The 13,907-nt window shown below is 34.3% G+C and overlaps 1 protein-coding gene across 1 annotated transcript in view; it reads left to right on the top strand.

Annotated features, from left to right (window-relative positions):
- Nucleotides 1-13,907, top strand: part of LOC110381732 (suppressor of lurcher protein 1) — a 359,122-nt gene that overhangs the window by 35,417 nt on the left and 309,798 nt on the right. Inside the window, exon 2 of the mRNA XM_049837140.2 lies at nucleotides 9,423-9,481. Within this exon, the coding sequence (XP_049693097.2) occupies nucleotides 9,455-9,481 (27 nt within the window). The 5' untranslated portion in view covers nucleotides 9,423-9,454. The remainder of the gene's footprint in view (nucleotides 1-9,422; nucleotides 9,482-13,907) is intronic.

The following is a 13,907-nucleotide window of genomic DNA, read 5'->3' on the forward strand; positions in this document are numbered from 1 at the left end:
TTAGACGAGGAACATTTTCCTTTTACCTTTCACCTTTCGAAAAGGTAGGCAGAGACTGCTCAATTTTGACTTACCTAAAGCAATATTTCCGCTTAAATTATCGGCAAACAAAACCAAAAACTTTATTAAGTTTCAAAGTCATGACTTTAAAAGGCGTAGAAAAACACACCTGTGCTATTCTATCGAACTTTATACAAACTTAGAGGTCTTCTAAAGTAAGCAATTGAAATATAGGAACGAGTGTTCCTCATCCAATTTTCGCTTCCTTTTCACGTGAACAAACTCGAATCGAAAACTTTAAATGGCCCTAGAGTAGGGGTATTGTATGCCTGAATGAACTTTCGCACCCTCAGTATAGACCGACCAAAATAACTATGCACATGAAAAAGGTATGTTCGATTTTATACTTTATTTCTTGGAGTTAGAATTCTATTTCAATTAGAGTAAAAAAGTCTAATTGCACGTCTGACAGTTTTGACATTTTATTGTTATAATTTATTATGCGCAATTGTTCCGTTTTATTTACAGTAATTGTTTTTCCGTTGTTCGTTTTGGCTGGCATTGTATATTTTTAATTAAACGTTACCTCGATACATTACCATAATTTATGGAAATATTAATTTTATTTTTCCTTAAAAGAACTGAGATTTTCCTGCTGAAATTCAGATCGAAATATTGCGGATTACAAGTCAGCGTATTTTTGTAACGAAATTCTATCTCAAGGCATGTTTCAGGTTTTTTATGTGATACACGCTGTAAACACATTTCAGGGAGATGAATGAGAATTGTGTTCAAAAAACCTTAAATTATTTGAGTAGCAGCTGAACATTTTATATGCTAATTGAAATCAGTTTAAGGCGTAGGCCCATAAAAAAGATTCTAAAGCCTGTTTGAGTCTTCCGGAGGCAAAATATGCGGTGTTTTATTAGTATATTTACGGTCATTTGACGTATTTGTCTGTGAATGCAAGCACTTATTAGAAATCTGTAAATTATTTAAAAGGATCGAAGTTAACCACTGTGTACCGCAGCTGTGCCTTTGAATGTGAGATTTCTTAAAGAAAATCTAATTTCAAACTATTACTTTTAATTCAATCAAAAATATCAGCTATTTACTTAGGTATTTGAAAGAACCCAGTTCACAAAAGGATAATCTTGTTTACTTCTGAAAAAAAATATTTTGAAATGTTTGATAATATCTTTATAGACTCTAAAGAAGCTTTTTTCATGACGGATTATACATAAATACCTAACTTTTTTGTCCATTAACGATAATCCTGTAAGCAATGTAGTTTTGCTTTGTATTCGCAACCATTATTTCCTTAACACACAGTTTTCGTAATATCAGTATGAAATGATATTAATATTGTGTGTAAGTAGGTTCCAAACAATTATATTGCTGTGGAATAACAGAACCAGCAACAAACTAAAATAGAAGTTAAATTTTCTACTGCAATTATCGTGCACTGAAATTAAGTAAGCAAACGACTAATAAAGAAAGCTATACCTCATAACTAAACCAGTGTTTTACTAATGCGGAATTCTAATAGAACATTAAAATGGAACTAGCAAAACAATGCCATAATTATACAATCAGCTAACTTGCAGAATGCACTACACGACCAACAAAACTGCTACCACGAACACTACCTATTCAATTCAAACCCCTTATCCTTCCTTAATGAACAAGGCCTTATTAATTAGTTTCAAGATTATACATAAAACCGGCCAAGTGCGAGTCGGACTCGTGCACGAAGGGTTCCGTAAATTACAGTTAAATCAACCTATCTCAAAAACTATAAGAGATACTTTGATCAAACCAAAAATCGTTGAAAGAGTTAATTAGCATGCATCACCTCTATTTTTTTTAGAATTTTATACCCCGTAGTTATAAAAATAGAGGGGGGGGGACATACTTTTTACGACTTTGAGAGCTGATATCTCAAAAACCGTTCACTTTAAGAAAAATGTTTTTTAGAAAACTTTATATCATTTTAAAAGACCTTTCCATTGATACCCCACACGGGTATGTACATCGAAAAAAAAAATTTCATCCCTCAGTTACATGTATGGGGGGCCCCACCCCCAATTCTTTTTTTTACTATTTAGTGTCATATTTTTGTAGCGGTTCATACAACACATATTCCCATCAAATTTCATCACTGTAGTACTTATAGTTTCCGAGTAAATCGGCTGTGACAGACGGACAGACGGACAGACGGACAGACGGACATGACGAAACTATAAGGGTTCCGTTTTTGCCATTTTGGCTACGGAACCCTAATAAAAGGAGTATAATATAAAAAGGTTTGTGTAATAATATAGTTTCATTTACTGTGTCGTGCACGCGATCTACGCCCCACACTTTGGCCAAAGTGCGTGCTTATTATAACACAGAATGGGCGCGGACGACCAAGTGAATTTCTACGTATACCGTTATAATGAATCCCCTCACGCAACGATTCATCGACATTAGTGAACCTAGCCTTTACAATGGTTCATGTTATGATTTAAATTGCTCTATTCTGAACCTAATGCATGAAATCATAAAGGTCGTACTGTGATTGATAGATGTCCTTCAAGAATTATTCATGAGCGCAGTGATTGGTAGTAATGCCTAGATTATTATGTTCACTAAAGTACGTTATGTAGTGCTTACAAAATGATTACCTATATTTTTTTCTCATACGGCGATATAAAAGATGTGATTTTATTTTCAAGTGTTACTAGAAAATATTAGAGTAATAAAATATTAGGTACCTATGCGAGATGTAGGATTGCACAACAGATAATAACAGCGAAAATGTCCTCTTCTTTGAATTGCTTAAAACCTTTTGCTGACACAACTTTCGTGTAATTACATTCATCTTTTCTGACCCAAACCTTTGTTGTGTAGTCTTTTGTTAGTAATATAATTTGTTTCTATCCTCGTTTCCGAAAAATTCAGTCCACAACCGGACCCCAGGTAACTCAAACGGTCACGTTTAAACGAAATAATAAATTAGAATATTTAAACCTTAATTTGCAGGTAAAGTGAAAAATAAACGAAATTAGCTTTACGTTAACTTAGCGCAAAGTCGACCCTGTTAAAAGCGGACGCGAAAGGAGGGGGTATTTAAAGGCTGGTACACAAGCCTGAAACGCGAAGACGGGAGGCGCGCCGCGGATTCGAATGGCATACGACACGCGCGGTTCGTTTTGCATAGGTTTAAACCAGCAGAATACGAGAAAAGCATGTAAATTACGTCTACCGCGTCATACGAAAATATTTTTGCTTTTTGACGCCATTATCGGCGTACTTCGACATTTGCATGCCTGTTTTGCTTCCTAATGCTTCTTTGGTGCGTGAATGCATAAAAACATGTCTCCCAAAAAGCGATATGGTGTAGCTGTATTTGCGTATAAAAACATCTTTGAATTGATATTTTTTGTAAGAATAAGCCATGTGTCGATATGTGTGTCGAGTTACGTCGTAGAAGCATGGGTTCAGTGTGCAGCGCACCTAAGTTGTAAAGGAAAATCTACTAGCGACACACTAATTGGGTGCTAAAGTAAATATTTAAAAAGGTGAGCGGGAAACGTGAGGTTTTAACTTTTCAATTACGTCAATTAAGAGTGCCGTGCGCAGCTGCGGACAGAATTATTAGGTGTAGCCATTTTTGTAAAAACAATTCATTCGATATAAGGAACGGGTCGCGGCATTTAATTAAGTGACTGTTCTTAAATAAGTTAGGAAAAATGAGCGCCTTCATAGTTATTGCTTAGTTTATTTATTGTTATTTTATTGGCAACGTGACTAAAGGTTTATATTTTGTTTTTCGTTTATTTCCTTTCTACCTATGCATATAATTTGTTAGGTACAAAAAATAATAAAAAATTTACAAATTAACTGTATCTTGTATTTACAACAGTGAATGAACTACAGTAAAAACGCTACAGAAATTTCATCACGTAGAAGAAATTCAAAATGTAAGCTATTGTTCTGTTATCGTTCAAAAAGTTTCTTCACGAACAAAGTAATTAAATCTAATAAATATATCTATTTAATTTTCGAGAAAACTAATACCGTAAAATGTGCTTAAAATCTTATAAAAGCGTCGGCAGTGCAATGCACTCAAGTACGTGACAAGCGAATCAATTCTTTGACACCAAACAATAATATATCGAAGTTATCAGTCACTGGGGGTGTCGTATCGTTCACGTGAACCAACCAATTGATTTCCATTTACATACAAAACGTTTTACCGCGATTACTTTGTATACCCGCCTTTTATTACTTTCCCAAATGAACTGTGAAAAGAACGCTTTTCAAATTACCAACTTTTTTATATTTTTATACGATTTTTATTACGAGTATCGCGACTGTGTTCGTTAAATCGACGCGTTTCAATTGTTGTGGAGTTGAAATGCCTTTTGATTTTGTTGTTATTTAAAAGGGTTTGAAGTATAGTTAAACTATCATTATTTACGTTCTTTCTTTGTAATCAATTGAAATCAAAATGTATCCTCGTCGTTATGTGGGGCCGTGACCAAGGCTAGCGTAAATAACTTTATTAATTATTTTGGCCCGAGAGTCCATTGATTCCAAGCTTCGTGTCCATACCTACCGAATCTATTGATAATACGATACGTGTCTGAAATTAAGTATCAATTCCTGACAGAATTCCTTTATGCAAGTATGATTGTCGACAATGCTCATGCAAGCAATTTATCAGGTTTACAGGTGGGAATAATGTAGGTATGTAAGTTTAAAAGAATTTATTTTCTTCCATGAACGAACAACGATCGATCACCTTTTGAAAAGGCTCTTTGTGGACTTCAGTAAGCCTTGAACAATGTCAAGCTGTAGCTTTTCGGCAGTGATGTGTGTGACAGATTTTCCTTTGTTTTGAGATTTTCACAGAAATTGATCCCGCAACTAATAATTGCATCTTTGTACGCCTATACATTGAAGGGATGTACCTACCACGTTGTGACGTTTTTTTGTTTTAATTTCTACCGTGATCCTATCAAATGTTCTAGCCCTTTAATGTTAAATGCATAAGGGCCCCTACTCTTCATAGTGATGATCGATGATTTACCGGCGGCGGTGCAGGAATCATGTTGTCTGCTTTTTGCTGATGATCTGAAACTGTCCCGCGTGGTGAGGGACGTCACTGATCACGAAGTGCTCCAGGAGAATATAGATAAAGTAACCAAATGGAGCAAGGAAAATAAACTTTACTTCAATGTCTCCAAGTGTTCAGTGATGTCATTCACTCGTGCCCGAAACCCACGACATCATCGGTATGAAATGGAGGGGGAGCCGTTAAAAAGAGTCGAGGAAGTTAGAGACTTGGGAGTTTGTTTTTCAACTGATTTAAATTTTAGGAAGCATGTAGTGACCATATGTAGCAGGGCATATAGAAATTTAGGTTTTATTTTACGACAAGCGCATGATTTCAACAACATGAAGGCTTTACAAGTTCTTTATGATGCTCTGGTTAGAAGTCACTTAGAATACTGTGCAGCCGTTTGGGGACCTAGTGAGGCTAAGTACAAATTCATGTTAGAGAGAATCCAAAATAAGTTCGCAAGATTTCTCTACTTAAAGCTTTATCGGGTGTACCCAGGTTATCCGTTACTATACCCGACACTTTTTGTGTTAGGCATGGTAGGATATTGTAAACTGGAGACGAGGCGAGAAGTGGCACTGGCCTCATATCTATTTAAGGTGTTACGTGGTAAAATATGTAATCCTGATATCTTGGGTGAAATTCGGTTGTGTGTACCGGATGAATACGTGGGGCGACGGCGAAGGCCGCCGCTGCTGGAGGTGCCGCGCGCGCGCACCAACCTGCTGCAGCGAGCGCCGCTGACGCGCGCCGTTCGCACGCTTAATGCCATAGCCAACCGGCTGGATTTATTTACGTGCTCGCTGAATGACTTCACTGTAGTCGCTTATAGGGTGGTAAGCTACGAATCGAGTTAAGTTTGTATATGTTGATTTATGATGTATGTGTTTGTATTGTATTGATTTGTTATGTATGTGTTTTTTAGTTTAGAATAAGTTAATAAGAACCCATCTGCCGCATTAGGCAAGTCCTGTAAGGGTAGATGTAAGGTTGTGTAAATAAATAAATAAATAAATAAATAAATAAATAAATATATATATATGTGAAAAAATCGTTAAAAGCATTTTCTTTCTCATTATGTTTGTCAGGAATAAACTTATCATCTATCTATTACCTACCTTTTCCCACAAGTTTTATTTTACGCCAGATTCTTGTCAGAAAATTCAATTTTGAAGCCATAAAAGGCCATTGAAAACGAAGAAAGTAAACGTGTACCTATGCCATAACCAGAGACCAAGGAAGAAAGGATTGATGTAATCATCATCAAGGGATTAAACCATGGTCGTAAACTTTGACAAAGGAGTTTCCTTTTACTACAAACCGTCAAAAGCGCGGCCTTCTAAACGGGACCACAGACGTTGTAGGTGATTTTTTGATGCACCTATTTAACTTGCTGTTCCTAGTCCACCCTTGTCCTGAGGTAGCTACTTCTCGCATCTGTATAAAAAGTTGTCATTGTCCTTTTACAGACTCCAGGGTATCTGTTTACCAAATTACATATAAGTTGGTACAATACTTTTGGCATGTAAGCGCAACAGACAGACTCTGTCATAGAATTTTTGAGTTTTAATTATGCTGATGATTGATTGATGGAAAGTATTGGTTTCTGGTTTCAAATATTGAAGTTAGTTTGAAAAGATTTTCGTTATTTGAATTTTCTTTGCTAGACATTGGAATAAAATTGTATTAGAATAACATATTCACATGAGACTGTTGTCTCAGTAGAATATCTGTTTAAGCACCGTGACTTTAGTCTGTGCCAAAAGTATGTTTATGAATAAGTTTTAAACTATTTTGTTTCATGTTAACCATAATCTGTATTTATGAATTTTCCTCTTTCAAGTCGAATCGAAAATTTTAAAAACAATGTTAAATTAATAATCGCGTTGTCGATTGTTGGTCAAAATCGAAAAAAGAAATCTCGGGTTTTGTACCAAATTCTTTTCTGATTAAACAGTTTCATTGTGAAACCTCAACATTGTTCGTTTTATATGAAGTGATTTACAAAATTTCCTCAATCGTTAAGGCTTTCATGTCGATCGCAATTTGTGTATTGTTGGACTCGGCACGCGATACAAAACTGAGTTTTATTATTTTATAAGCATTTTCTTTTATTGTTAATCAGGTTGGATTGTAAATCATGTGTGAGTTCCAGAATTTTATGTGTAAGATATTCTGCTAACATTACGTTACTAATGAAAAGACAAACCATTTTTACGGATATTTTCTTGGTTGTAAAAAAGATCAACGTTATGGTAAAATAAGTGGGCTTATAAATTTTAGCACACTACTACAATTATATACTACTGTTAATAAATCACAATTATAACGCTACATAAAGAAGCCTGTTTTCTAGTAAATATCTCATATTCATTGACATATAATCCTACATCGATACTTGAATAAAATTATAACCACTCGTGAACATTACTGTTACCATCCACAATATTAATAAATATAATTCTAAGAAAACCGCTTATGATATGCGAATAAGCTGCTTACACGTTACACAAGCATTCTATTAAAATTGCATCTTGTATACAAGAGTATGTAGATTGCTAACTATATGCTTATTAGCTGGCTTTGCTTAAAAAGAATATTGCCTGCATTCAGCAAAAAACTTTGCTGGAAAAATAATCTTGCTAATGGACGCTAGAAAAAGTAAACAACAGACTAAGCAAATTAGGTATTAGAATAGATTAGAAACAAAGGGAGCAAAATGTTTTCTTTGGAAAATTACTGATGAATATAATTAGCTTATATAAAACGATTTTTATTATAATTGGTATTATACATTTTTAATCTACTCTTTCGTTCTAGGAACTAAATACTACGACTATTTATAATTATATATGTGTTTTTTTCATATATTATATAACATAGCTTTACTGAAATAAATTCAAGATTATAGGCCGTTTCATGGAAGGAGAGAGGACATATACCTAAACACGAGAACTGAACGCGTTTTACCAATCTGTAGATATCTGTAGATATAACTACTTATTTACATTATTTCGCAAAAAAGCTCCATAGAACAAATAATACTAAAAATGGAAAGGATAACAATATCGAACGCATCGGTCGAAATGAAGTCAAAATGAAAATCGGCTGAACATCGCTACATACGGTAAACAATACGAAGTAATTGTTCAATATCTGTTGGACTGATCGCAAATAATGTCCCTCGTTTGTCATTTTTCCATTAAAATAAACGTTTTCCGGTTATACACATACTCTCTGAAGTAGGGATGTGCAGAAGTGAACGATTCATTATGACTCGAGTAGTCGATTAATTGATAGCAAAAGACATGTTTCGGAGTAACTCGATTAATAAAATATAAAAACATTTTTTATAAAATTGATATCGCTATAATACATCTCATATTTATTTTCGATCATTTATAATCTGAATTCGAAGTTACAAAGTATTGTGTAACAGATTAAAATGTTATTTATTTTAGCGATGAAAAATGCGAATGAATAATTCATTTCAAATTGTTATTAACAAGTTATAAATATTAATTTAAGCCCAAAAAATGTTGATCGATTTATATTAATCTCTTTATTTTTACCTTTACCCATCAATAAGCTTAGAATTTACCACCGTAGAGTTATTAATATTCAGAATATCCATTATTAATACTGTGCTAGTGATTAATATTGTAATGAAATAATGATTGTTGTATAGGATTCCTAGTGTAACAACTTAATTTGATTTTTTCAGCTTATGCAGCGTTATTTCTTCTTTTATATACATTTTTATTTTTCAGAATTAAATTTATATCTCTTACTATCACACACCTAATAAACCAGCAAGATATACGCAGTTCTTGTTGTAAAGTTTTAAATGTTTAAATTTCGAGTTTGTTGCATATCTAGCGGTGGATCTAAACAAAACAGGATCGCGTGCGGCTGGCGTGACTCAAACTAGCACCCTGGTGCTACACTACATTCGTTGTACTCACTCTTAACATTTTTAATTGTTACATTGTTAATTTTTTGGGTGGTTAGGTTTCTATTTTGTGCTACAAAAATTCAGCACTCGCACATTGTTATTTTCTCTCATATAATAAAAGAAAGGATGATCTTTTGATCTAACATATGAATCGCTACCTCATTCGGTATACACACGTTCTGATACGGCACTTTACGGCACAAAATATCAATGGATTTGTATGTACGTTTTTTTATTTTATTCTACTTCTTGTCAAACATACAGGCATCCACTGACAAGCGGTCGAGATATCATACCTATATAATTGCATATGTTTCGATGCTGTTTTACTTAAAAGTGTTTCTTTTGTTTCAGGATTGAACTGTTTAAGGCGATGTCGGGTAACCATGGGGCGAAGTGGTAGTGCAATGGAGGTATGTACAGCTTTTAAACATGAAACTATTCCCTTACTAATAACGTGAACTGCGAACTGTTTATATATCTGTATGTCGCAAATTCACGCCAGAACTGTCGACCCGATTTGATAGACACATAGAGCCTGAGAAAGGATAAAGGCTAGTTTTAACAAACTTTCAGGAAATGGTTCTCTCGAAACGTGGGCGGATCGCAACGAAATATCTCTGGACAAAAATATCAGATATAAACTATGCTCAATTTCACTACGTCATGTAGCTAGATCTGTGACAACAAAGTATTAAAACGAGCTACTCTAGGACGAGCATCGATCCTCTGTCAAAGCGACTCGCATCGTTAATTGGTTGCATTGAACTCCTATACCATATTCAGTACTCAATTACTTGATAAACTATACATATGTACAAACGAACTTTGTCTGTCATACGATCACGGACTAATTAAGCATCGGAAAGTACAGCTCGATTGAGTAGCGCAGAGGAAACATTTCGATTCCTAATCGATTACATTTTCCTTTGTGCATTTGGGTTTGTATCGATAAGCAGTTTGGAACGATTGGAATGGTGAAATTATTTTGGGGTTGAGTGTAGTCATTTAAGGTAATTTGAATAGGTACATAAAAATACGCATTATTTTTGTTCATATTTGAATGTTATGCTTTCAAGTAAATTGCTTATCATGTATATTGGATCACCATGTTTTTTTTTTCCGTCATCAAGTATTTTATTTTGGGTCTTCACTGCAAAGTCATTTGTTAAAGTAAACATTTAAGAAGCCAAGTGGTTTAATTGTGTTGTTGTAGGAAATTTTCTAACACGGAAAAAAGCACTCAAATAAGTTTGCGAAATTCGTATTTTTTAATAAACTGTTTTTAAATGTAATCAAGTAAGAAGTGACGTTTTTTTAAAAAAATCTTCGCCTAAATAAAAGCTTAGTATCTTCTCTATGAAAGTTGAGCTCACATAAACAAAGAACCATCTTAAAATCTCCACCCACAAAACAATAAACAGCCACTGAATATCAAAACTAAAACATTCACGAAAACAAACCGACCGTGCCGAGTCCCAGCATTTTATTTGTCACGAAAATATGGTCGAATATAATGTATCATTATTAAAATGTCGCTGCACATTGAAATGAAAAAAAAAAAAATAACACATAACTGAGCGTATTCCAAGTGTATGTTTGTTGGAAAAAAGCCAGTTGCTTATAACCAGTTTAAATGCAGTCCTTATGGGTTTCGAGACGGGTCGCGAACTTGGCCGTCGCTCGCTCTTTTCGAGCGAAACGAGCAGAATTTTGAGCGAAATCTGAATTAAGTTGGTATTCTGAATTCGGTTATGTCTGGTGTGGTGTTTGTTTGAGAGGTTGTGTGATTGCATCAAAGTGTGATATTATTTTTGTGAAATAATCAAGTCATTAGTAAAAAAGGCACATCAAAATAACCACATAAATAAAAATAAGCATTATATACTAGAATCACAGTAGAATCTAGACTCATTCCCTCTTATTATAAAACGCGGTATCAAATAAGTATCGGCTTTTGTACTACCTTTAATCCAGCTGTAAGTACGACCTTGAAAAAACGTTATTACAAAACGCAGTTTATCGCAAGTCCTATTACTATCTGTAGTACAAAAGATAAACCATCGAGCCCCCTAGTTTAACTGCAGTACTTAGTCGACAAACGTCAAATTCCGTCATTATTTACTTTTGAGGTTATTTGTTTTGTGATGAAAAAAACGAAAGTGGATATAAATATGTGTGATTTGGAATACTTGGATGTGTTAGAATACTATTGAGAGTGTCCGGGGACCCAACAGTGTGCGTCATCGACAAAATCTCTTCAAATTATCTGACGACAATTTTCGATATAAATATCGATTTATGTTTTTCGAAATAAAGTCAATTGAATGCATGATGATAATCCATGATGATCCTATGATGCTCAACTGGGCTCGCCATAAGGTACGTAGCCTTTACAGGGCAAGTTAGTTGCCAAAACATCCTAATAATTATATAAGAGTCGAAGTTTTTATTATGGATGTTTGTTTATGTTCCACGCATAAACTACCACATGGATTTTGATAAAACTTCGAAAATATATCAGATTATCATACAGTTTACTGTTTATTTACAGATTCAAGACTATGTTGGCGTTTTGCACGCCGTATCTTTGCCAGTAATATGCAATGTTTGTAAAAGACTGGAAGCTTGCTAAAATGTAGGTACAAAAATGCCAAGATGAGCAAGGGAACAAGATTGTGTGATGAAGAACAGTGTCCATTATGTATCAGTGCGTTTGACTGTATAAATAGACATCGGAATAAAATATAATTTTCTACTTTTATGTTGTTTCATTTTCTTTTGGTAATTTAATGCACACGATATTCTGTGTGTAAGTTATTGTGCACTTAATTTTGAAGAGGTTCTAATTAGATGCACAACGTCTTATTTAATCATTTAAATCGGGATGAAAATCCAAGTTATTTCTAACCTAAAAACAAAACATAACTCGGATACGCGCGCTGACGTTCCGTTATATGCGCAAACTCGATAGTTGTTTAAAAGAGAATAATTGGATCATGTATCATCGTTAAAAGATACTAGAAATATAAAATTACCTTTAAATAATATATTCAACTGCAGAGATATTTTTTTTATTATCATAGTTATTAATTTTTCATCAAAATAGACTTAACAAAATAATGTAAAAAGGAACGGCGCACAGAATTCGGAACGATTGATCGAATGATTTAAATATTTGTTGCTTATAATCTGTGGATATTATTTGAACCACACACACACAAAGACAAATCGAAGTACTAAACAGTCTTCTCTTAGTCTACGTTTTGTAATAAGGATGTAAAGACTATCGTAAGTACCGTAACAAACCAAGACGTCTTCAGTCTGGTTTAAACCACTACTTGCGGCAGTTTTTATAATAAGAGGGTCTATGTATGTGTTAAAGTTCAAGTACATAAAGTAAATAACCACTAGAGAGCGCACTCGCCAATTTCTTCTAAGAACACGACTCACCACTGCGGGCGGGGGGACGCGGCATAATCCGCGGCTACTATTGGTCAGTTCACGGTCGCTACTAAAGGATAGTACTGATCGTAGCCTTATAGTACGCGCAAAATCACTAACTTTTGGCGAGCGTCGGGGCACTGTATGCGCAGTCAAGTGGTTTTATAGTCTTTGTTCAAGTACAACAAAATTTTTTGAAAAGCAAATGAACTACCCACTCATCCAAAAAGAAAAATAGGAAGTAAAATAAGGTCCCAGAAAAATATGTTCGAGAACATTCCAGAGATAAAATTACTCCTTGAGAAGTTTCGATTGAACCAAAAACTTTTTTAATATCAACTTTAATGATCACGATTTTCGTACAGTTTTAATGAGAATATATTTCGGTTTATTTGAGTTTATTAAATTCAGAACAGATCGGTTGAAGAAGTATTCGATTAACAAAATTTGAAAAAAAAATGGTTTAAGGTTGGGTATAGCAAGTAACTTAATATGTCGTAAATAATATTTGATTATTTTTTGAATACGAATATATTGCATTTCTTTTTTACACGTTTTTATATCCGGAGAAGGAATCAACAAATCGCAAATACAAGGACTGTGATGTATTTATAAAAAGGTATATTTCAAAAGTTAAATATAGAGACTTCACTCACAAAAATCTGACGCACCGCAGACAGGTTTAATTCCGATCAAAATTACGGTTGACCCCGTACATCACAAGTCCTTGTCATACATTCATTCGATTTTCCGCATCACCGATGCTAATTCGGTCTCTACTCCGGCCATACATACCGATGTCAATAAACTCTAAAATCTCAATTTCACGTGGAGCTTAATTGTGGGATTAATTGAGAAAGGGATACGGTTACAAATACACGTGCGTATGTCTGCATCGTAATTCAGGGCATAACAGTAGCGAGCCGTGTAAATTACATTGTTTGTCAAAAGACGTATTCGGGTCACGGCAGTTTTGTTTGGTTTCGCATCAGTTTGATGTGTCGCGATGAAACCACGTAAATAAAGGTGTTTCAGCGTGTTGTCGTTTTGTTAGCGTTTTTTGACGGTAAACTTTGCGTGAAACTGTATGTTTGTCAGTTCGTTAATTAGGCATTGTCAGTTTTAGAAGTAAATTGGATCAGGGTGTTGTGTTACTGAAATATTGTTACACACTCTGAATATTATTACGAAATATGTTTCGATTTACATAATACACTTTCCAATATTGATCGTAGTACCTTCTCCGTTAAAATTTGAAGTAAGACAACATGTTGTTATTGAATTATATCCACAAATTGAATAATTGGATTACACTCCATCCTTGTTTTGCGTAAATAATATAGATTAATATTGAGTAATTCAATTGTATCGAAATCTGTGGCAAAACTTTGAAAC

Source organism: Helicoverpa armigera, chromosome 14, assembly GCF_030705265.1.
Source record: "Helicoverpa armigera isolate CAAS_96S chromosome 14, ASM3070526v1, whole genome shotgun sequence".
Taxonomy (NCBI): Eukaryota; Metazoa; Arthropoda; class Insecta; order Lepidoptera; family Noctuidae; genus Helicoverpa; species Helicoverpa armigera.